General features: G+C 39.7%; 2 protein-coding genes across 7 annotated transcripts in view; one reads left to right on the top strand and one right to left on the bottom strand.

Annotated features, from left to right (window-relative positions):
• Nucleotides 1-22,560, bottom strand: part of LOC124160408 (protein takeout-like) — a 76,332-nt gene extending 53,772 nt beyond the window's left edge. The window contains exons 1-4 of one of the 5 annotated variants that reach the window (XM_046536249.1): nucleotides 22,193-22,558; nucleotides 16,738-16,936; nucleotides 14,408-14,500; nucleotides 828-975 (exon numbers count right to left, since the gene is read on the bottom strand). In XM_046536249.1, the coding sequence (XP_046392205.1) occupies nucleotides 828-975; nucleotides 14,408-14,500; nucleotides 16,738-16,846 (350 nt within the window). In that variant the 5' untranslated portion in view covers nucleotides 16,847-16,936; nucleotides 22,193-22,558. Of the gene's footprint in view, nucleotides 1-827; nucleotides 976-14,407; nucleotides 14,501-16,737; nucleotides 16,937-18,579; nucleotides 19,148-20,141; nucleotides 20,205-22,192 lie in introns of those variants that run through there. The other 4 variants (XM_046536254.1, XM_046536251.1, XM_046536250.1 and 1 more) reach the window with 4 other exon arrangements.
• Nucleotides 1-23,524, top strand: part of LOC124160407 (E3 ubiquitin-protein ligase RNF13-like) — a 219,007-nt gene that overhangs the window by 12,224 nt on the left and 183,259 nt on the right. The window lies entirely within an intron of this gene.

Below are 23,524 nucleotides of genomic sequence, written 5' to 3'. Positions count from 1 at the left end.
AACGTTGAGTTAAATATTAAGCACGCATACGTACACCCGAAAATGAATTATAATAGTGCGGCTTATATCTTTGTGTTCATTTCATGAACTTCTACGGAGAATGGACTTATATCGTAGGGAAACGGACTCTTTTATTAACAAACAAGCTCTCTTTCTAAGCAAGAGCCGTCCATAATCCATGGCTTCCACTTCCCAGCCTCCCATAACCATTTACAGGTCTCCCAAAAACGTACACGCGAGTGGTTTTTGCTGATATTTTCGCAGTAATATTCTCGTTTTTCTATTGAAATGCACTTTCACATTTAATTGTGCTTCTGGTGCGATGTCGAACGGTTCTGTTTGTAGTGTCCCAGCTGCTTTTCTTGAAAACCGAATGCTTCGTTGGTTACTGCGGTGCTTTTCGAACTGTTGTGGACTTTCCTCAGTGGTAGTATTCATCAGAAATACTACATTGCTTTGTCTAGGGTATGGCGATGTGTAGGTTACCGTATCAGAACTGAGCAAAGCCTTCCAAAATCCTCCTAACGAAAACAAAAACTATGCCCTCCGTGGAAGCCCATATAATAAACACTTAATTTTTAAGTGCGACTAAGTTTATTTCGAGAAAAATGAGCCTCGAGCTATTGCTTTCATTATGTCATTATTAAGTCAATTTTTTTATAGTCAGATTACTCGTTCTTTGTTTTCCATTATTATTGTGGGGAATTCACTATTAGGTATTGTTTTGGGATCATTGTCGAAAGAAATTGTTGTCTACATTCGTGTCACTTGCAATTCGAACCCTTTGGTGTAAAAATGCGCCTTGAACTTTGGATGTGGTCACTCACTTGACGGAGAGCACGTCTGCTTGGCTGAGTCCGCTCACCGTGACCCCGTCCAAGGTCATCTTGAGGCTCACTTCGCCCTCGCCGAGGCATAAGGTCAGCTCCGGCAGAGACAGCGGGTCTATCGCAGGGAAGCCCAACGCCTCCACGCCTGAGGAATCGCCAGCATCGAAAACACAAAACAATTGTAATAATAATGATGAAATCATAGAAACGCAGAATGCAGATGATGTGCTTTGCTATGTTTCATATACACATACTTATTTGTATCGTGTAGTTATACGCATTACTAGAAAATTTTCATTTTGTACACTTATTATGTAGTTCAACTTAAATATGCTAATGATTCATTGCAATTATGCATGGTACAAGTGTTTGCCTATGAAAACGTTTTTATTTCTAATGAGGCATAGTGAGGCCGAAGTTGATGGCTTTATATTTATAATTTAATGTGAATTTCTTTCAAGGATTTTGAATTTGAATAATTTATTGCGATTATTATTTTAAAAATATAATTATTTTCATTTTAATTGAAATTTTCGGAAAAAAATGCATACAAACTCCAAGAAAAACGATAGGATACTGAAAACGTTACGGAGATGTTAAACGGATTAGTCTGGGAGCCGCTTGAGACTCGGAAGTTGCGCGCTAGGCTTAGATTGCTTGAGCTATTGAGAAAAGAGATATTTAACCCTTTTACTACATTTGCCCATTTCAGGTGGGATGGGCGAAGACTGCCAAGGCTATTTTCCGGAATTAGCAACATTTCACATTTAAACATTTTCAGCTACTTAATTTTATTTAATACGTCTAGATTTTTTTCTCAATTCTTAAAATATTTTTACATCATATAGCCATATTAGGAGTTTACATAAATTACAGCCGTTGAAAAGGCTTCAATCACGAAAAAAAAAAGTAAAATAATTCGGCCCGATAAATCGGCCCCTGGCAGTTTTCGCTCAACCAGCGGTGGCAGTATAAGGGATAAGAGCAACTCGTAGAAGATCATATTAGATCCACAAGGCATATCCAGGTCCGACAGAAACGATAAATTAAGAGAGATATTTTGCCGAACAGATTGGCTTGGGACTTTGTTTTCCCCCAACAATAAAGGAAAATGAATCTAGACGATTGGCGGAACTTCGAGGGGACTACTGGATAGAGCACTTGGCTTCTGATCGAGGGGTCCTTGCTTCGATTCCCAGGACAACCTTTCGGCCAACCCACCTCAAAATCCTCGAATTGCGCAGTGGCCAAGGGAAAAGAAGTGGCCCCCATACACAGAATGAGAGAATTTCACTCGTAGTTCGGGGTGAGCTCTACCCTCCCTCACCAATCCAAATCGACATACGGGTTTAATCAGTGTATGAGATGGTATATACTTCACAAAATATACATTCTCACCCAGTGATCCACTTTTCCAACGGTAAAGTACTAAGTCCTCTAATTGTGCAGAGTGGAGGAGGCTTAAAAGCGTTCGTGCATTCAAAACATCCTGCTGTGACCCTTATTGTCTTGCCATACCCTTGCAGTTGGAGTGATATGGCAGGTTAACTTTTTACAACGGCTGTCCAGAAAGTAACATGCGTTTTGTCATGGCACGGCGCTGGGTGAGACTAGCGCCGCTATCTCGGCGTCAGAGTGTTTCTGAACTCCGTACGCGACCAGCCAGTACGTACTTTGTATACAGTAGAGTGTTAAAATAAGCGCTGCGATTAAAAAACAAGCCACGAGTTTTCAAGTGCGAGCTGTGATAAGTTTTTTGTTGGCGAAAAATCGCAAACCAATTGAAATTCATCCCCAAATTTACGATTTGTACGGTCAAGGAATAATCACTCAGAAAATCAACTCACGCAACACAAAACGAGCGCCGGGGAAAAGTCGGGAAGAAAGTTTTGTTTCGCCACGACAACGCTCGCCCACTCATGGTCATCAATTCGAATTCAGGGATCTTGGATGGTTTTGGTGAGGCAGTTTTCAATAACCCGCCGAGCAGCCCAGATTTGGCGCTGAGGGACTACCGGGACTATATTCTATTCACTTTATGTCTGCGGGTGAGCTTTCGTGAGAGCCCGGACACTTTCGGATGGCTCTGTTGAATGGAGAGGTGCAGAGTTGAGAGAGAGAGGAGGAGCGAGCATAACGTTGCCAAATGTAGATAGCCGCCATAGTTTGTCACTGAAAACGCGTGAGTCGTGGTTGGCCACAGATATTTTGGCCCCGGCGCCGAGACAATATGTATACCTACTCATTTGGAAGGCATAGGGGATAATCCTTTCACAGAAGCCCATGACATTGTCAGCTACCGCGCTGAATTATTATTATTATTATTAAATAGTTACAATTAGGCCATTGGCCTGGTGCTAGCATGTACATATTATGAAAAAGCAATAGAAAACGTTATAAAAAGCCCTTGGTCCCTAATTCTTCAACCGCTTTTTAAAACAATGCAAATTTTTCGGGAAGGGCTCAAATAGTTTTGTTGGTAGGTCGTTCCAGTCCCTCATGGTCCTATTCAAGAAGGAGAACTGCTTCGCATTTGTCCTTTGTGATCGGCACTTTATCTTGAACTGGTGATCATTTTTTCCAATAAAGCTGGGTTTTGAAATGTCCTTCCCAAATTCTTCCCATGCTTTATCCCCACTCATTATTCTAAACATGCCACATAGCCTGCTTCTTTTCCTCCTCTCTTGTAAACTCTCCCACCTTAGAACTCTGAGCATTTCTGAAACACTTTCCGTTTTTTTATGCTTTCCCAGGACACACCTAGCAGCTTTCCTCTGCACCTTCTTCAATTTCTTGACCTCTCCTTTAAAATGAGGGTCCCAGACAAGAGATGCGTACTCTAATGTTGGTCGTACTACGGTTGTATAGGCCATTTCTTTGGTGTCCCTAGTGCATCCTCTGAGGTTTCTCATCACCCAGTGCAATACTTTAAAAGATTTTTGATTGTGTGCTCGACGTTTAAACCCCATCCTAAATTCTTAGATAAATGGACTACTAAATATTTAAAGCTGTTAGATTTTGGAATTAAACTACCCGAAAATTCATAATTTTTATTTCCGCATTTTCTTCTGTTGCTGAAGTTAATATATTTGCATTTATTTGGATTTATTTCCATCCCGTTTCTCGATGTCCAATCTATTAATTTGTTTAAGTCATCCTGAAGAGTTTCCTGATCAATTTTATTTCCTATTTTTCTATAAATAATACAGTCATCCGCCAAAAGCATTATAGTAGAATTTATTTTTTCTGGGAGGTCATTTAGGTATACTAAAAACAATAAAGGTCCTAAGACGCTTCCTTGAGGAACGAAGGACCGAAATGAAGCACCGTTGGTGGGAGTCATACTTAGAACACATACTAGGAGAACGAGTGACGCTTGGCAACACTGCTCCACGAGCAGATTCACGATGTTCACTCGGCGGAGGTCTGAGAGCGACTCACTGAGGCCACGCCTCCTGTTTGCTGATTGGCAAATGGATAGTCACGTGTCTAGAAACTTTCCCTCCCCTCACCCCCATTTGCTTTGGCCACACCAGCTCATCCGCAAAGATAAAATGAACGGAGTATACCACCTGTGCCCATCGATGACGAAGTGGCTCGTTCAGCAACGATTTCACATTGACGCCGAACTGCGTGACGACGTACCTAAATCAGTGGTTGACCTCGCTGGCGGCAGATTTCTTCAGAGAGGTTATTGAAAAGCCTGTGCCACGTCATGATAAACGGCTAAATTTTATTTATAAAAATAGCCTAAGAGTGATACTTCAAAATTCATATGATAAAAATTATTATTTTCACTTGGTTTATTTTTTATTTCAAAAGGTCTGTTACTTTCTGGACAGCCCTCTTACTGTTGCCGTGGTTGCCACTCCACAGTGTGCGAATCACTTGTCGTCTGCGACCCATACCTAAGATCGCAATCACATTTAAGAATAAAAGATAATGACGATCAGCCGCCATAGTGAAGGAAATGACTCGAAAATCACAGTTGTGCCCATCCCAATCACGACTCCACTGGGTGCTTTCCATTCATGCGACTCACGCGTCGACTTGTGTCGGCTCGCGGCATTTGTTTATAACTCTCCTATTCCTGTGCGTTACCGTTTGTTGACTTGTGTCACAACAGTCGGCGACACACACCGAATGGAACACGAAAACCGCGACGCAAGTCGACTTGTGTCGACGTGTGTCAATGAATGGAAAGCACCCACTGTGTTTCAATAAGATGTGTTGACAGCTGCGGAAACAGGTGAAGCCCAAAATTAAGGGCGTTTGTGATTGATATCACGGCAATGGATTGTGATTCAAAAGCTCGTGCGTGGTCAGCCTAGGAATTATTTGCGGCTTTTTATGTTTTCTTATTTAAGTCTTCATGCATTTATTTTATGGTAGTTTTTATCGTGGTTCTCTTTCATAAAAAATGGCACTGAAAAATCATCAGGTGTTCAATCGCTCAAGCCGTGGGTGAGAACCAACACTTCAAGTTTACAATTTTGCAAAGTTGTATGCGGACTTTCGCGCCCATTTCAAGCAAATATTTCGATTAAATTTAAGTTTGATATGCGTCTTTAACCGAATTAAAGTCCCTATCACCCATTGGCCTTATATTTGTTGCAGTTTTTACGAGCATCGTAAAAGCATGCACAAGCATGTTTTCCGCTCTTAAGTAAAATCGAAAGATATTTTGGTCATTTTATGGAGGTTTGTCCCATCATAATTTGACCACTTTTGTTCATTCGTGTTCCTGCTTCGGCAAAAGTTTTCATCGCTAACACATTCCATCATTTTGAATGGTCTAATTTGAGTACTGAAAAAGTAATTGGATTACTGGTAACGATCACTTTTGCAGTAAATTGTACATGTTAAGATTACTATTTATTTGCAATTTATTCTTTACCGTGAAAGAGGAATCGAAACTTTTGTTATAAACGTTGCTTGCTGGTATTGGACGACTACTTTTCTGATTTTACTGATTTACCTGGGCCTACCGACAATGTTAGCTGTTACTAGACACTGTTGTAGCTTATTTGTGATGGGCACAAAATCTGACACCCCTTGTGTTGTGACACCAGTTATAAACGTATGTATCGCAAGCGAAATCGCAACTTTAACTATTTGTATGATTCAATTATTCCAAATTTTTACTCCAAAATTCGACATTTACCAGGTGGTGTCTACAGTGGACACTCTTATAATTTTAGATGTATTATAGAAATTATTTTAGATGTAACTGTAATTTTACTGATTACTTTTCAATATCAGTAATTCGTACTCCTAATTGATAATTTTTAGGTAGTAACTGTAATTGAGACCAGTTACTTTTTCTCTGTACTTTCAACAATTGTCTAAATGATTGTGAGTGTCTAACTCTTGAGAAAAGAGTTGTCTACTCTTAAGTGATTCTGCGACTTTTATTTCTCACGTGTAGGTAATCCTCTTGCCGAGAGCGTTAATTCTACCTAATTCGTGAATTCCATGGTTAATCACTGGTGCGTTAAAAAATCAAAATACAAGCCTCATTAAATCAGCATCCATTATTTTTAATTTCACTCTTGAGGTTCAAGCTTAAGCCTAGTTCAGTTGCGTAACTAGCGTAATCCCTCTGGAATCATTCAGTTTCCACAAGTAGAGAACAATTTCTATTTTAATTGACAGTGCGTCAGGCCATACTTTTTCTGTGGAGATAAGGGCGTACCCAGGATCAAAACCGGGGGGGGGGGGGGGGAAGCAAGCCATGGTAGTTCAAATTGTAACAGTTTAGTGTGGAAAAGGTGAATGAAACCAACATTCTAAGATAATTATGAAACGCTTCATTAGTTTCATAATTATTTGTTTAAAAAAATATTTTTATTTTAGTTTTTATTTTTTATATTAATATCATTTTTGGTGGGTTTAAAGATAATTTGTTGAAAACTTTCGCTGCGAACCCGTCCTGATTTTCCTTACAGACTTTTGCTACTTGGGGGTGGGGGATGTTGCACCCTCCTGCCCCTGCTGGGTACGCCCATGTGAGGAGACGATGATGTCATCTCTATTGCTCCGTTATCTCTCCTTTGCAGCAGTTAAACCGAGTCGCTTGTTACCGCCCTCGTCATATATGTCAGTTTTTTTGTCAACAAGGGTGAATTAGGTAGTTTTCCGCTCTGAATTGCCACATCGATATATTTTCCCTCGATTTGAAATGTCGTGTGATTCAGGCTTACGAATCGAAGATAAGGGTGGTGGGTGGGGTGGCAAATATTCCCCATAATTATTCCAAAAAGTCTCGAGACAATGTTGCCATCTGTTTATGAATATTTCCTACACTAAATTATCCCAATTCCCTCAGCAATGCCGAAGTCGGTGGTGGAAAATTTGGCTTCAGGTTTTGGTGATTGCACGGCCACATTGACCGCTCATGTTTAACAAGGGGACCGCATGGAGGAGGCACCAGTCCTCCCCGTTTAAGCTTGATTTTTGTTGCGTTAGCGCACATGCGCAGTAAACATTTGGCTGAAATTATTTTGAGCATCCTCGGTCTTCACCATCGCCACTACAACAGTGGTAGTAATACTTAGTGTATCCCGGAAGCGCAGGATAGAAGGAAAACCCAAGAGGAAATTGAGCAATACTTGTTTCGTTTGATCGCAAGAGGGAATTCATATCATCGTAAAATGTTCAGATTATTTAGAGTAGACGGAATTATATGTCACGAGAAGGCACAAAACAAGGATTACATACTTATCCAGTGACAGGAATCATGAGGGTTCAAGGGGAACCCTCTTAAGGGTACAACACACTGGGGCCAGGAACTAAGCCCGTGGCTTATTCGGAAACCAAATCACCACTAGCGGCGCTGTCGTCGCTGACGTCATAATCCAAAATGGCCGTCAGTCCGGGTATACTTCTCGTGAATAACAACACATTTCAATTTCAATCTCCGTGATTCTCCTTATTGCTGTGGATTCGATTGCGCATATCGGCACCGTTCTTCGTTTTCGGACTAAATTGTACTCTAAGGAACATGAGTAGCAAAGTTTTTGTGACCTACTAAGAAATTGTGCGATATTTGGGTGGAAATTGCAGCCAACGAAATATCTTTGAAGGGGAGAGCGTTTTAAACGCGGGTTTGGTGATCACTGTGGGGCTTCACCAAGGAAATGGCTGTGAATTAAAAATAATGGCTCTTGTTCTTCAAACAAGTGGCCTTACCAAGGAACCGCTTCAAATAAACGGTCTCATTAGCCTAACAATTGATGAAAAAATCGAGATCCGGAAGTTTGATTGTTCTCGCACAGCGGGAATTGTTTAGGAATAGGTAGAAACCATTCGTAGACAACCCAGTTACATTAGTAGCTATTAATGTTTAATCATTTTATGCTGCATTAATTTACCCTTTAGTATTCATGAATAATAATGCAAAAAATGCCAATCATTTATTACTAGTTTGTGGATGTTGCAGTGTCCATCAAGTCAATGGCAAGAGTACCATGCAATTATGGCAGAAGAAAGCTAATACGAAGGAAAGAAATTTAACAAATAAGCAATCATAAAGGAGAAATTTCAAGCTTCTTACTAATTTCAAAATAAATTAAATTTACAATAAAATTGTTTTTGTTGGGATATAACTGAATGGAGAAAACTTTTGTGTCAGGTACCTTAAAGAGGAGCTGTTTTAACCATAGACCACGACCACTTTGGCTACACTGACCTCTTTCTCTGGTACATAGGTATCCTTCAATTCTCTATCCTATGCCTCGAATAAAAAAAATAAATGGAGCTATAGCTTCGATCAAAAACTACAATCAAGCCGAAAGATAATTAGTTAGGTAGGTATTACCTATACAATTCACTGGTCGTATATGACTGCAATTATACATGTAAATACTTAGATTAAGGATTAAAATTGGGCCCACTGAAAAATGTACAGAAGTAACCTACCTGTATGAAATCATCAATTCATCATAGATGACAGCAATACAACCACATACTGACTCGTAGGCGGATTTATCATTTGACAACATTATCATTCATGGTACACTTGATGCGGTAGTACGTGGTTTAAGTACATTATGAAACCATGGGATAAAAAAAATATAGTACAAAGCAACACAATAAGTAAAATATGCCCAAATGGTGTAATATCCAACAGTTGTAGTCATATCTTTGATGATTTACAATGTTCAAACTAGATTTAGATTTGAATAACAGCCAGTTTGCAAAATGGAAATAATGATATTTATCCTTCTTTATAAGGAAGGCAAAACAATGCAAAAACAAATAAAATTACACTTGATATGGAGGAATGTGATACAAGTACATGATGAAGCCATGGAATGAAAAAAATTATTATATACTGCCATACAATGTGTAAAATATGTGCCAGCACGGCAAAGGATAAGTTTAGCTTCATTTTCATGAGCGATAAAATTATTTTGCACTTGTTGTTTAAGAAGTACCTCATGTTGTCAGGCTGAAGTTCCGAAAACAAAGTAACTAAACTGGCCAATTGCAGAAAGGAATCGAGGCCAGTCATCGTGCATAGGTTCCTCTCACTGACGATCATGTCAGCCACCGTCGAGTGAAAGTCACCACTAGTTACCTGGCACCCAAAATCCCTTGTCTCATTCACACATTGAGTGCCAATACTACATTGTACACCCCTAACATCTCCATTTCCAATGGATATCAGGGCCTCAGCAGCTGCAACCTCTTGAGTTTCCATCGAAGAATCTTTAGTGGGCTCATCAATGGGGCTTGCAATAATCTGGTGGATATCGCCCTCATCACACTCAGCAACTACCTCCACAAACCCTCCACTTTGGATCTAAATAAAAAATAACCAGATTACAATGATTCAAAACAGTACTTGACATAGGTAAAAAACAATAACACGGAAAAGATCCCTCACAGAAGAATGGTAAATGACAAATGTCCTCGGTGAAACTCTTTCCAAATCTCTATGAATTCGGGCAATTGAGACAACTAAATAGATGAGGCCAAAACGAAAAATTTCCTGTTCCCCTTACTCATTGTTTAAGGTAAATGACGCATTAGGGACTTTTAAGCATAAATTCCATAAAATTAATAAAATCTTTCAATGATCATCATTTGTAAGTAGAACTGAGTTTGTTACTGTGAGACACATGAAATGCTAACCATCTTTCAGTGCTGAATTTGGTAATACTTAGCTAAGATGGACCAAAGAAACGACTGAAGATTTAGTTCTCTACAGTAATATGTAAACTGATCTTTATCCAAATTATAAGAGATAAAACGATAATATAATATATGAAAACATTTTATCAATCCGATAAGTTGATGCCATAGAAATTTGGCCAATAGGTAAACAACCAAGTGTATGGCCTTAGTGGAAACTTTATTTTTGAATAACCATAAATACCATAATTTGTTATTTTTCTAACAATTTCTCTAGTGTTACTCACGCAATAACTCAAGATTGACTGTTCCCATATTTATCTAAATTACATGCCTCTAGTTGTAAACCTAAAATATCTAAATATGGTGGTGGACTGCAAGATTTCAAATCCATATACATTTTTTTCAATAGCTGCATCACATCACGCTGATATAATGCAACCTTTTGCATGAAGTATGCACTTTTATTTTTCGGCAACGTTTTTAAACATCTGTAAAAAAAATAGGGCTGCACTTCCAAGCCACAATTCATTCGAAAAAATCACAACTTATGTAGTGTCCCAATATTCTACCACAACCACTAAATACGAGAAAGATAGCAAGTTCAGCACTCTATAACCAAAACAGCTAATAACCACTTCCTTGTTACTACCCAGTTAGACAGTTGGCCCACCTATGCTCGCATTAGTTTCAGCCTTAACTATGGTTGCTAATCAATGAATTTTGATTTTTAATATACGGCTGAAAACTACAAGATTAAATAATACATTCCTTTGAAATACCTACCTTAATTGGCTCTCCTCGTCGTCCATGCCGTCTGTGTACTCAAACTGGAGATTTTTCTATCGACGATATTGGTAAATTCATAGACGGGACAGCACATCTCTTAAAAAATCGATGTCTTGCTGGAAAATCTATTGAGAAAGAACACGTTAAAACATAGATAACTACAAGGAGGTTAACATTCGCATCGACTTCACAACGTGATATCAGCCACGTTGAAACAAATTAGGAGAAAAAAAGTGAAATAGAAAAATGTATACGTACCCGGTAATATATAATCGTTCTTTACGAAGTGCAAAGAACACACCAGCATGCTCTTCGTCACCTTTTTCCCGATTTTCAGCCGGTGGATCCACAAATTCCGTCGATCGACCTTCTCCATCTCACCCCAATCATTCCTGCGATAGAAAACATCGCCTGGCTTTGGAAATTCGTGAAATCGAACTACGGTGTCCCTACAGGCCTTGGAAGAACACTGTGGCACACAGCAATTCTTGTTAGATTTCCCTTTTCTTGGAGATAACGTCATCGGAATATTCTCCATAGCAAGCAAACGACACTACTTCTCCTCAGAAGAACCTTTTCTGAATGAGCCATGCGCAAAAGTATACCCGGACCAGTGATTCTACTTTCGCCCGGTAGTTGGCGTGTAGTTGGCTGGAACCACGAATACGCCCGATCACCCGGGGAGGGGCTGGATGGGACGGAAAAAGGTTAGAGGCGCCGCGGCGCGCCGTCGCGATCGGAGCCCGACGACGCCTCTGAGGAAAGGATAGGAATGGAAGGGAGGGGACGAGGAAAAACACCTTAACGCTACAGAGCGAAAAGGGCCCTCTAAATAGCGAAACCAAGCAAATGCAATTATTCTTCTACCAATTCTAGTAGATTTTCCTATGAGGAAGAAACATTTATCAATCGAATCGGTAGATAACTTATCCAGTGACAATTGTACTGCGATGAGGAATAATTTTATTTATTACGTCAGAAGTATTATTATTTTTCTCCTTTTTCCGAGGATATTTTCACAAAGGCCATTCTTCAGTTGTAGAATTAGGAATAATTTGACCTTCTGAAGGAATGTCCCCATTTGATCCTACATCAATCCCTATATTAAATACATGCATTTTAGTAGCATCAGGCGTTACAATAACATTAGCCCATCATAGCTTAATAGAAAGTAACCACTCACAAGCAATGCGAGGACTCTTCAACCCTCAAGTACCATTCACAATTGCAGATTCAGTACATGGTTCTACCATTCTCCCGGCAACTCGATTTCATGGACTACACGTAATTATTGGTTCTACATTTTCATTAATTTGTTTAATAAGTAATTGTATAAAACATTTCTCATAAGGACATCATGTTTTATTTAAAGCCGCATCTCGATATTGACATTTTATAGAATCATGTAGTGCATTACGATCCACTTTTTTTCAATATTTTGCGGTAAAATTTTTGTAATTGCGAGGAATAGCATTGAGCTTTTCTGACTTTGATATATCACATCATCATATATATAAACATTTCGGTCGAAACCGATAATTAAACGTTACTTCCTCGTGAAACTCGGGTCACTTGTCCGTCAGCTACGCGAGTACCGACGTTTGTTTTTTGATGAACGGTAGGCGGAAACACATACAAAGGCCGACGGGAAAATCCTCCATATTTGAATATTCTTGGATTCGCGAATGCCTCGGGCATGATTATTCATTGCGGAAGACGCTGTTCTTCCTTGGCATGGCAACCGCCTCGCAGACCTTTTTGCCTCTGCCATTTAAATTATGCGAACGCTTATCAAGTCGCTGACAGAACGACCTTCGCCTGCATCGCCGCGTCGTCGCCTGTGCATTACTGAGATTTCCGCGTCCGTTTTTATGGCCGATTATTACTGTTGTTTAAGTCGGGACAATTCAATTACTGAAGTCGAATCTCACTCTTTCCCTGCGTATTGCATTCATGAAATCTTTCGGAATCCTGAATCGGGTATTGAATGTAAATTAATGGCTGTATTTGCCTTAATCTACATCTACGTCTACATACTAACCCGCAAGCCGCCTAAAAGGCGTGTGGCAGAGGGTGTTAGGACCAGCCATGCCTTGAGGATTTATACGAGTCGCTAAGCGAAACGTCGGCAGCATTACATTCACTTACCCGGTGTACAGCCCGAGAAGTGTTCACCCATGTAATTGCCTTTTGCTCATGATAAACCACGGATGGTGAATCAGCTCGGAAAGTTTAAATGAAAGCGGGACCTAATTCTAGTAATCGATAGCTTTTAAAAGCTTTTATGTTGAATGGGATTGATGAGACGGATAATGATAAATTTATTCATCGGGTTGGATCGAGGTTTTCACTTTCACAGGTTTTAGTCGACGAATGGCATACCTGCCCTCTAACATGTTCTTACACATATTTATTTACATTTACTCAAACAGCACTCAGCGTTTAACCTTTGCTTCACAGACTAATGGTGTACGAATATCCTCTATTTTAAAATGACTCGGTTAGCCTGAATTGCATCTTCTTGCTTTAATCCAACACTAGCTCTTCTGCTTCCCAAATACCAGAATTAATTCACCTCATCCAGTTTGTTTTTCCCTATTTTAATGAAAGTCTTGCTACTTTTCTTATGCTGCATACTAATATCTTAATTTTCTCTGTGATTACTTATAATGCAACAAATCAATATGTTCTCACTGCGATTGCAAATAGTAAATACAGATAATTATAATTAATGTCTGCTCTCGCTTCATAGCCGCCATGCGAAAATTCTCGAAAACCAATAAAAATTCGCCCAAAGTGCACCATTGTTTTTTCCATTACAGGTCTTCAAGGAACCAGGGTATCATATCGTACTTAGTATCGAAGTTATAACAACACGTATCTCGAATTCAGCCGGTTTGAGACAGGTATCTTAAGCTAAGTGTACTAACATTAAAAAAATAGAATTCAATCAAAAAACATCTCTTTGTTTGCAAATGAATGCTTATTTTTCAGTTTTATGAACTTTTGCTTTTTAATTTCAGTGTACTAGTAAAAAATTTAATCGTTATTTAGATCTCCTGAAAAGTTGCTATTTTTGAGATACGTGTCGCTAGAACTTCGATATGCTTATCGTGAATTTCCAAGCAGTGCTCTGCGTCGAGGTGTCAGGAGATTTGGAAGTCTGGCTGTGAGTACGAGTATATTACGAGAGTGCCGGTTGGCCCATACGATCATATACCTACCCTCCCCGTACACCCTGTTTCCTACAACGATACCCCCTAATACCTCAGAGTAAATAATAAATGCCCAAGGTTACAGCATAGTAACCAATGTCTGAGGCCAACATTGAAACCCAGAAGTCAGATTTACTCTGGGAAATTGAATAAGTTTGAAGATTAAACATTTACTATAATTATAATGGATTTCATTGAACCCCGGATACTTCTCCTTCTTTTTAAGTTCTAAGTTTAATGTTATGGCCTAACCGCGCGCTTTTATCGTGCTTAACGTAATTAGTGAGCGCCAAGAGGCTAGTCTCCCGAACGCCCCTGTGTTTCGGCTAGTGGGAATTTTCCCCTCATCAGTCTTTCCCCTCACGGGAGGAAACTTACTGAAAGCTCAATTGAGGAATCATATTTCAGTATCTATCTTAGACTGTGTTTACTTGCCATTTTTCAGACTTGGTAGAAGCTTCTGGAGGGATTCCTTGATGCAGTCGTTGATGTGTGGGTCCATCTTCCGACAAATCATCATGAACGGAGCTGAAAATCGAATTAAATGTTATGCAACACTTTCAAAGCAAGAATATTTATGTTTTTTAAAAATCAGTTATTGGTGGAGATGTCTGCTTTAATCCAGTTGCAACTCCCTTCATTTAACACTCTCATCCGTCTTATAATCTGCAAGCTCTCTCTATCTCTCTCCGCCTTACGATTATTTATTGTCATACAACTTGGATGATCAAAGCTTCGGTACTGAATTCATCAACATGTTCACTCCAATGACTTTAAAAAAATATGATATTTTATATTGAAGAATAATCAAACTAGGCACATATATTACGGTAACGTAGTGAACATTATAATATAAAAAGAGAAGAGAAGTTAGCTAATACTTAATAGCATAGCAATGAAAATGTCTGAAGTGCTAGGACACCAAATGTTTACTTGACATTTGAACACTTATTCTATTCCTTGTACATCAGTTGACCCTTACGGTTTATTGGAGAAGAAAATTCAATTACTCGTTATTTAAAGTTTATAATTTATGTTTTCATTTATGTTGTTTAAAAAGCTGACAAAACCATGGTTTACCATTAAAGAAAATTCATCATTTCATGGCGTTTCCGAATTATGTGTGATTTAATTTTTGTTGAAAATCGGAAAAGAAAGAATTTGGAATTTAAGGATTTGGGGAATGACGACTATAATTGACAAAATAGTTATTTATGTAGGAAAAATAAAACAATACGAGCTGAAGAGATACGGGCACGTGCAGCGCATGGGAAATGAAATACTCCCGAAGCGAATGTTGTGATGGATGAGGGGCAGACATACCAAGGAAAAGCTGAAAGAGTTGACAATAGGGTAGTTTCCTTCATCAAAGAAAACGAAAGGCATTGATTGCGATTCGTTACCCACCACTAGTGTATTCATAATACACAAATTATTTGGTTTTTGAAATACCGGTTTAGACGAATGGCAAGGGTCAAATTTTATCCTCATTTGAAAAAGGCCAGATTGGCGCCCATGCGATTCCACTCCACGTGACGTCACAGGGACCTAGTTTCTACACGAGAGGATAGGAGTTATACATCGTCTGAGGTTACCAATGCATGCATGGGGCACAGAGCTCAGGGAAACATGTCTTAATAATCACTTACTAAAACTGGCTAAGGTCGGAAAGTTTTCTTCGTTTGATAAGGTATTAATAAACCTTTTTTAAGCCAAGCGCTACCATTCAGCAAGGTACTCAGCTACCCGCTGGCAGCCTGCGACGTATCAGCGCTAAGCCTCGCCTCAAGGTCACCTCACCGGGCGGGAGGGGGAACCAGAAATACGACGTACGGAGATATTTCCCGGCATTCATACTTGAGCGTCGCGTTTTCGCGCGCTTGAAAATTTTCACTTTTCATTTAATCGCGAAAAATAGATATTGTCATTTAAAAATCTAAAAGCGTGAAATACGTAATCCAGGAGTAATAATCTTTCGATTAAGGCAATAAAAAAATAATAGGAAATCACCCTATTGCTGAAAGAAGGTTAAATCGATACAATTAATGCGCATGTACCAAGATTTGGTGAGGTCTCTTTTTCGGCCCTTACTTCACTAACCTTTTCAAAATGAAATGTAAAAACCTTTGTAATTCCACATAAATGCAATGCTGTACTAGATCTCGACGTTAGACTTCATCATCTGGTACATTTACATGGAAGACAGAGTAAATATTAAAAATCATTTACCTCGTTCAATTGTATTAGGCTCAACTATGCGGAAGTTAATACTCGAAAATGAAAAGGAGACTTCGTTGATTTCCACTGATTTATTTTGTCCGTACAACATGCTTCGAACCATAGAGGTCATTATCAAGTACATTTACTTGATAATAACCTCTATAATATACCTATTTATTCTGTCTTCGATACAAATGCGCCAGATGAAGACCTGCCACGTCGAAACGTTGATCATACGGCATTAAATTTATGAGGAATTTTAACGTTTTTTACATTTCATTATGTTATACCGATTCACGCCCGAAACGCCCGATTCAACGAATTTAAGCTTTTCCAGTTTTCTTAATGATATGAAATCTATGGATAAGGGGGATTTCAACGCCGCGCACTGCTTTTGGACACTGCGGAACCGCTTGGACCGATATGTTTATTTCAGTCTCTCAGTGCAACGTTAGAATAATTTGACGAGAAAAAAAAACATCCTCTGTGTATTATTTTTGGAATATTTAAGAATGTATGCATTATGAATGCATATAGGTACTTACGCACCGCGGCCCTTGATTCGACGCCTGGAAGAGTGCTCGTACAGAGGGCGCAGCTGGCCAGAAGGAAAAGCATCTTAAGTATTCTCTGCAGCTTGCTTCTTTCTTTCATTTCTCGAAGTAGAATAGCCTCAAAGTGAAGACTCCAATCGCGGTCCAATTTCGGCTTGGCCACTTCGCGTTGTGACTTCCTCTAGTGTTTCTGTAGGGATAAAGGGTCTTAAGTGAGTAAGGATAACATAGGTACAAGTTAATTTTTTTCCTGGTGAATAACATGCAGGATTTCCTCTCGGTCTCTGCCCAACAAATGCATCAAATAGTTGTCCTCTTCAAGACATGACCTGGTGGATAGCCCGGATGGCTTCTTCGGTGCTGTTTTGAAGTTCTAAAAAACGATATCTGCTTAATTTTTTGTGTCCAATTTTATCTAATGTTTATGAGTGCTTCGGAGTGAAGGTCCTCAATAATTTATATGCAAACTTTTGATAACGTTTCGGTATATTTGTACTCCTCCATCAGGACTTTTTTTTGCAATTAATTGGCTTTGATTTCATTTAGTTTCATTTTCTCGTTCATATAAAAACAAAGCCCATTCATTGCAAAAAAAAATAGCCTCGATTTAAGTTTTATAAATATACCGAAAAGTTGGATAAAATTTGCATATGAATTATTCAAGACCTACACTTCAATAAACTTATAAACGTTAAACATAGAGGGCGAGAGAAAGAAAAAAAACTAAATTGATCGTATTGAATTCATTTGAGAGCGTTTTAATGCCTAAGCATCACTTTCAGACACAAAATATACTGCGGGAAATACACTTAATGAGTTTTATTATCATTACTTAACTGTAAACTTAATCCTTTTTATCAATGTCTCGAAATGCTAAATTGGTATTACCTACTACCTATTATCTACTATAGGTGCTATCGATATACTTTCCTGATCACTGACGCTTCGTCTGAGTGTGCTGAGTTCAGAATAACCATACTCCAGTTTCATCTCTATATCCTTCAATGCTAGTCGCGAACCATTTAAAGGAAAAAATGCACAGAGGCAAAAAAAAACACGCCAAAACAGCAATACCATAATCAATCTCTCGGTGACCATAATCTCCCGATTTAAAGCTTGTGAAAATATTTACCTCATAATAATGGAATACTAATAAATAGAATGATTATTTTGAAATAAGTAAAGCTGTGAAAGTGTAACCGATTCGGATGCAAACGCTTTGTCGCACGCGCTGTAAGCTACTTTAAGAAAAGACTAATTCTGTTCAAGTAATATTTACAAATGGCTATCGAAGATGGATTGTTAACAGACTATGATGTCTTCACCTCCACTTTATGGTGGTTGTAACGGAAGTGCCTGGCTTTCGTATTCAACATTATCTAACCCCTTTTTTACCTTAGTGCTTGAGTCGTAGAACTTCTTCACTTTTTCTGACGATCTTTACTTCTATTTGTAACCATGGTCATGATTGCTCCTTCTTAAGACTTCAATCAAAGTTCTCTCTATTTAATTTCAAAGATTATTTGTGTAACCCTACCAGTTACTACCCACGAAAAATGAACATGGTTGACCTACAACGACTCGCTTATTTATGGCACAAAGCATTCAGTTGTTGGAGAAATAGTTTAATCATTTTCTACCAAAATGCTGATTATTGATGACTCTGATTATCTCGGGAAGGCTGCCTAAAGAACCAAAAACCATTCCGTCTTGTCCAATTGCAAGCCCTGTCTATCTCCCTCTGCGTAGCTGGTATTATCATCGATCTTAGAGATTATTACGCTCCAATATGTTTGTAATTAAGGTATTTAAAAGTTGGTGAATGTGACTCACCTGTTCAATGTGGCGCTTTAATCAGTGATAAGGGTTCTCTTGAGCTGCTAAGTCCAATTGTGATTATTGATCCTGCGACAGAAAGCTGAAGTGAGATTGAGGTGCACAAAAGGTGACTCTGAGAGAGCCTCGTCACTGCTTTTCTCCTTCCTTGACCACCTTAAAGATAAATTGACCAAGGCCTCTGCTTTTTCTCTCGTCTCTCTTGCCTCTAACCTCTTACCAGACGTCACTATCGCCTGTATCGTATTCAAATCATCGCTCCCGTCCTGGAATTTTTAGTGCCACAGTATCATTCCTTTGCGTTTGAACCTCTTCCTCCCTATTTCATCAGCATTGAGAAGGTGGGCAAAAAACTGGAGCAGGCAGAGCAATTAAACTATTTGGTCAGCAGATTAGAGGAAATCGGACAATGCAGTAAGGGCATCAGGAAGAGAATTGCGTGTGCAAAGGAGATTTTCGTGAACAGGAAGAAGAATAATAGAGAATCGTTATGTATGAGTTTAAAGAAAAGATTATTGAAGAGTCTAATCTTGAGTGTGGCGCTTTACGGTGCGGAAACATAGGTACTTAGGGAAGAGGACGAGAGAAGACTGGAGGCGTTCAGATGTGGGTGTGGAGAAGGATGGGGAAAGTGAAGTGGCCGGGGAGGAGGTGGAGGAGAAGTGCTGGACATGGTGGGTGAGGAGAGGTAGCTTTTAAATGAGATACGAAGGAGACAGAAGGTATGGATGGAGCGAGTACTTAGCGGGGAGGGGATGTTGAAAACACTGTTGGAGGGTAGTATTTTGGGTAAACGAGGGAGAGGAAGGAAGAGAATAGGATTTTTAGATGGATTGAAAGGGAGTAGCCCTTATAGTGAATTGAAAAGGGAAAATGCTTGAAGGAAGGGCAGGCTCCCGGAATTCTTCTTAAGCACTCCATGGACAAGCAACACTTCATAAGCACTACTTTAATCGGTAGAACACTTTAATAACAATGCTTTTCCCGTGCACCACAATCATCTGTCCACAACTATCCTTTCCCTCTTCCTTCTGAGGGTTTACCTTCCTACTCCACGCGGCCCTTCACTACACTGTTTTATGGTCAACAGAAGAACGGATTTTGTTTCTCATGTTCAACATTGGCTTCGTTGTGCCGTCAAGGTCGTTTTGTGGAGACGAGTTAAGCTTAGGGGAATCACCGCACTCTCCAGGTATATTATTATGTACTCTGTACTTATGTACTCTGCGAGTACCATCTCAGTATGCATAAGCAGGGCTACTTGGTGACATATTTCACTGTGTAAAACGAAATCTTTAATTTTGGATCAGTGTAATTCAGGTGAGAATCACTCAACCTTGTGATCGAAAGTAATAGGTGTTTCCCTGAGATTTTGGTCCAATTTTCACCGTGACATAGCAGCACTAGCGGGAGTGGATCACCGGGTTAATCTTCGTGCGCACTAATTGCCGTTGGAAAGAGCGTCACAGCTTTTCTGCAGTATTAGCTTCCTTGTTGGGGGATTGACTGAGGCAAGAATAGATATGTCTTATTGTTAGTCGTGTGTTGGTCTCTCTTACCTCAAACGCCTCCCTCCAGCGTCTCCAATGCCAACTTCACATTCAAATCACACTTCCCCTCCTCGAATCTCTTCTTTCCTCGACGGCCACTTCATTAGAAGCACTTCCTCCTTATTGTTAAGTAATATAAAGCCTGGATCGTAACAACACTTTTTTCGTGTCTTACGAGCGATAGCTTCAGCGATGGCTCCAATGATACCGAAAAAATGACCGCTTCACGCGATCATTTTCCACGATGTCTCCAGGGATGGAATTCCCACCCCTTTTTTCCATCACTCGGTGCGTCCCTTTTATCCGTCGCTGAAATCATCGCTGGTACCTTCTTTCAGACGAGCGTAGCGTTAAAATCGCTCGTAGCGGCCGAGCGTTTTGAATTATCCAGGGACAGAAACTACATCCCTTTTTCTATCATTCGGGACGTCCCTTTTTCCTATCGCTGAAACCATCACTGGTACCGCCTTTCAGCCAATCAGAGCGCAATGCCGCTAACAGCGACTGTAACGCCACCTTTGGCTTTTAATTGAATGACCGTTGTAAATACGGAAAGTGACGGAATAAGCGATGGAAAAAGGGGCGGTGGGAATGACGTGTGATTCGTAATATGATGGTTCGAGAGGTCGCCATTCTTTGTCCCTGAAAACCTATCATAGCTGAAGCTATCACTCTATCAGCGGCGGAAAAAATGATAATGTGATCCAGACTTAATTTTCCCGTGCAAAACAATCATCTACACTGTCCTGTTCCTGTTTCCTCTGGAGGTAGAACTCTGGGTGACACTCGCGTACATAGTTTGTCGACTACGAAAGAACGAATTCCTCTCCCGTGTTCTTCTCTAGCTTCAGTCGACTTGTGCCACCATAGACAATTTGTGGAGACAAACACTATGCTTAGACGAGATTCGCTTCTTGGATCACCACGGCCTCCTGTGTGGTTATTATACAGGGTGTCCCATTTATCTTGACCATCCGAAGTAACTTTTTGTCCAGATGAAAATTCAAAAATGTGTCAAGCAAATGTTCATAAGCCGTCAGGGGTATATTAATCAGCATGACTGCCTTCCTTGTAGCTTTTTTATTTACAAAGATATGAACAGCGGTATGTCTTTTTTAAATGACACCCTATATTTTTTATGAATGACTGGTGGAGTAGTCCCAATACCCGCGTACCTGCACTAAGCGCTAGAGAGTCAGTCATTTTTCATAACACTGTGTTTATGTTAATGGTCCACTGTGCTGCATTTTTGATTAAGTCTTTATGAGAAGAAATGAATTGCCGAATAAAAAATATAGGGTGCCATTTTAAAAAGACATACCGCTGTTCATATCTTTGGACATAACAAAGCTACAAGAAAGGCAATCATGCTGATTAATGTCCTCCTGGCAGTTAATGCACATTTGCTTGACACATTTTTGAATTTACATCGGGACAAAAAGTTATTTCGGGTGGTCAAGATACATGGGGCACCCTGTATATGTATACAGGGTGTATACACCCTGCATATGTATACAGAAATATATATATGTATGCCTGGTGGTCGTTCACCGTAGCTAGAATTGTTATTAATGCAAATTATAATTAATCAGCGATTTTTTTTCTTTAAGCCTGTGTTGTGGTGGGGTGAAAAATAGGTTGTTGAAATATGTGCAGAAAAACACAATATGTGAGAAAATGTTGAGAAAAGAAAAGAATGAACAAGGAATTGAAAAAAACATTCAATTGAAAAATAAAAATTAAAAATTACGTGAAATGAATAAAATGCACAAAATGATAGAAAATTTGCAAACAAATTCTTATCCTGCGTATCAATGTTTTTGTAATAATTGTTATCATTTAGCTATAAGCTCTTTAATTATGTAATAAATTATATAAATAAATTATATTAATGAATTATATCGTCTCCTATCACAAGCAATATACTACCCATTCAACACAAACATTCTCACAAAAACTATTTTATCGCTAGCTGGCTGGTTACGGTGAATCTGGTTTACCGTTACAGCGGAAGCGACAAATAATGAGAATTTGCTTGAAATCGGGTGAAAATCACTCACCTGATATAACCTAGTGTCTTTTCCTCAGGAGTCAGTGCTTCCGTCAGCTGCTTAATCTAGCTTTGACAGCTGATACTGCGGCAGCACGTCGAGTTTATCCTCGTGCGCACAGATCGTCGGTAGAAGACCCCGTCGAAGCTTTTCCCTGCTTGCTAAGCCACCTGAGAGTGGGACATACTGAGCCAAGAGCTGCGTTCGGCTCTCTCCTTACCTCCCAGCGAGCGTCACTAATGCCGACATCACATTCAAATCACCGTTTCCCTCCTCAAACTGTTTTTTCCTCGACATCCGATCCTCTTCCCCCTCTTTTTGAGCGATATCCTTTTTCCCGTGCTGCTTCGCAATCCCTTTCCCTTTCCGACCTCTTCACCTTCCAACTCCAGGTGGCTATCGTGAGCACGGTTTTGTCAACAACAAGAGCGAATGCTTTTCCGTTGTTCCCCTACGAGTTGGCGCTCCAGTCGGCTTACGACGCCAAGGGCATTTTTGTCGGAGATTGAAGGATAAGAGACGTTGGACGCGTCAAGGATCACCTCACTGCATCTTTGAGGCTCATCGTCAGGCCCGGGACTGTGGTGGGGCAGAGGGGGCACATGCCCCGGGCGGCAGATTTCAGGGGGCGGCAAAAATTGAAACTTTTTTTATTTTCATTAAAAAAATTAAAAAAGTTATTTAATCTTTCAAATTAAATTATTTAACAATAATTATTACGCTATGAAATTATGAATCATAGTAATAATATGCTAATATGAAGAAGAATAATACTTCTTAATAGCAAACATACAGGGTGTAATTTCAACTGCCGCATCTCAAAAAATAGGTAACGGATGTGTTATATTTTAGAGATGGGGTAGGGGAAGGATGGGATTGAGGAAGGGCCGGCAAACTGACCTTTCCCCTCCTCCCCCTAATAAAACTCCTAGTTCCGGCCCTGCTCATCGAGTATCATCTCATCACAAAGTGGTGAGTTAATGGGGCGAACTTTGAGCAAGATGTGTCAAAGTGGGGGGTAGCACAATTTAAGATGTTTCAGAATGCAAATAGAACGTCTGGCCAAAAAGTGGAAATGCCTACCTAAATCCGCAAAGGTGACAAAAGTGTCACAAAAATGTGGCGAGGTTTTAGGTACATAAAACTATTTTTTCTAAAATGCCCCTGATGGCTCAATTGTCGCGATTTCTTTCATTGTAGAGGAAATAATTAAAAACCACCAAGACGTGGTGTTACTGGTAGCATACTTGACCGGGATACAATCGTGATATCCCGGATTGGAATCCCTCCTAAGCTAAATGATAATCGAATGACGAGATAGCCTTGTAGCTAGAGCGCTTA

Source organism: Ischnura elegans, chromosome 6 (assembly GCF_921293095.1).
Source record: "Ischnura elegans chromosome 6, ioIscEleg1.1, whole genome shotgun sequence".
Classification (NCBI taxonomy): domain Eukaryota; kingdom Metazoa; phylum Arthropoda; class Insecta; order Odonata; family Coenagrionidae; genus Ischnura; species Ischnura elegans.
This window is presented reverse-complemented; position numbering and strand designations above follow the sequence as displayed.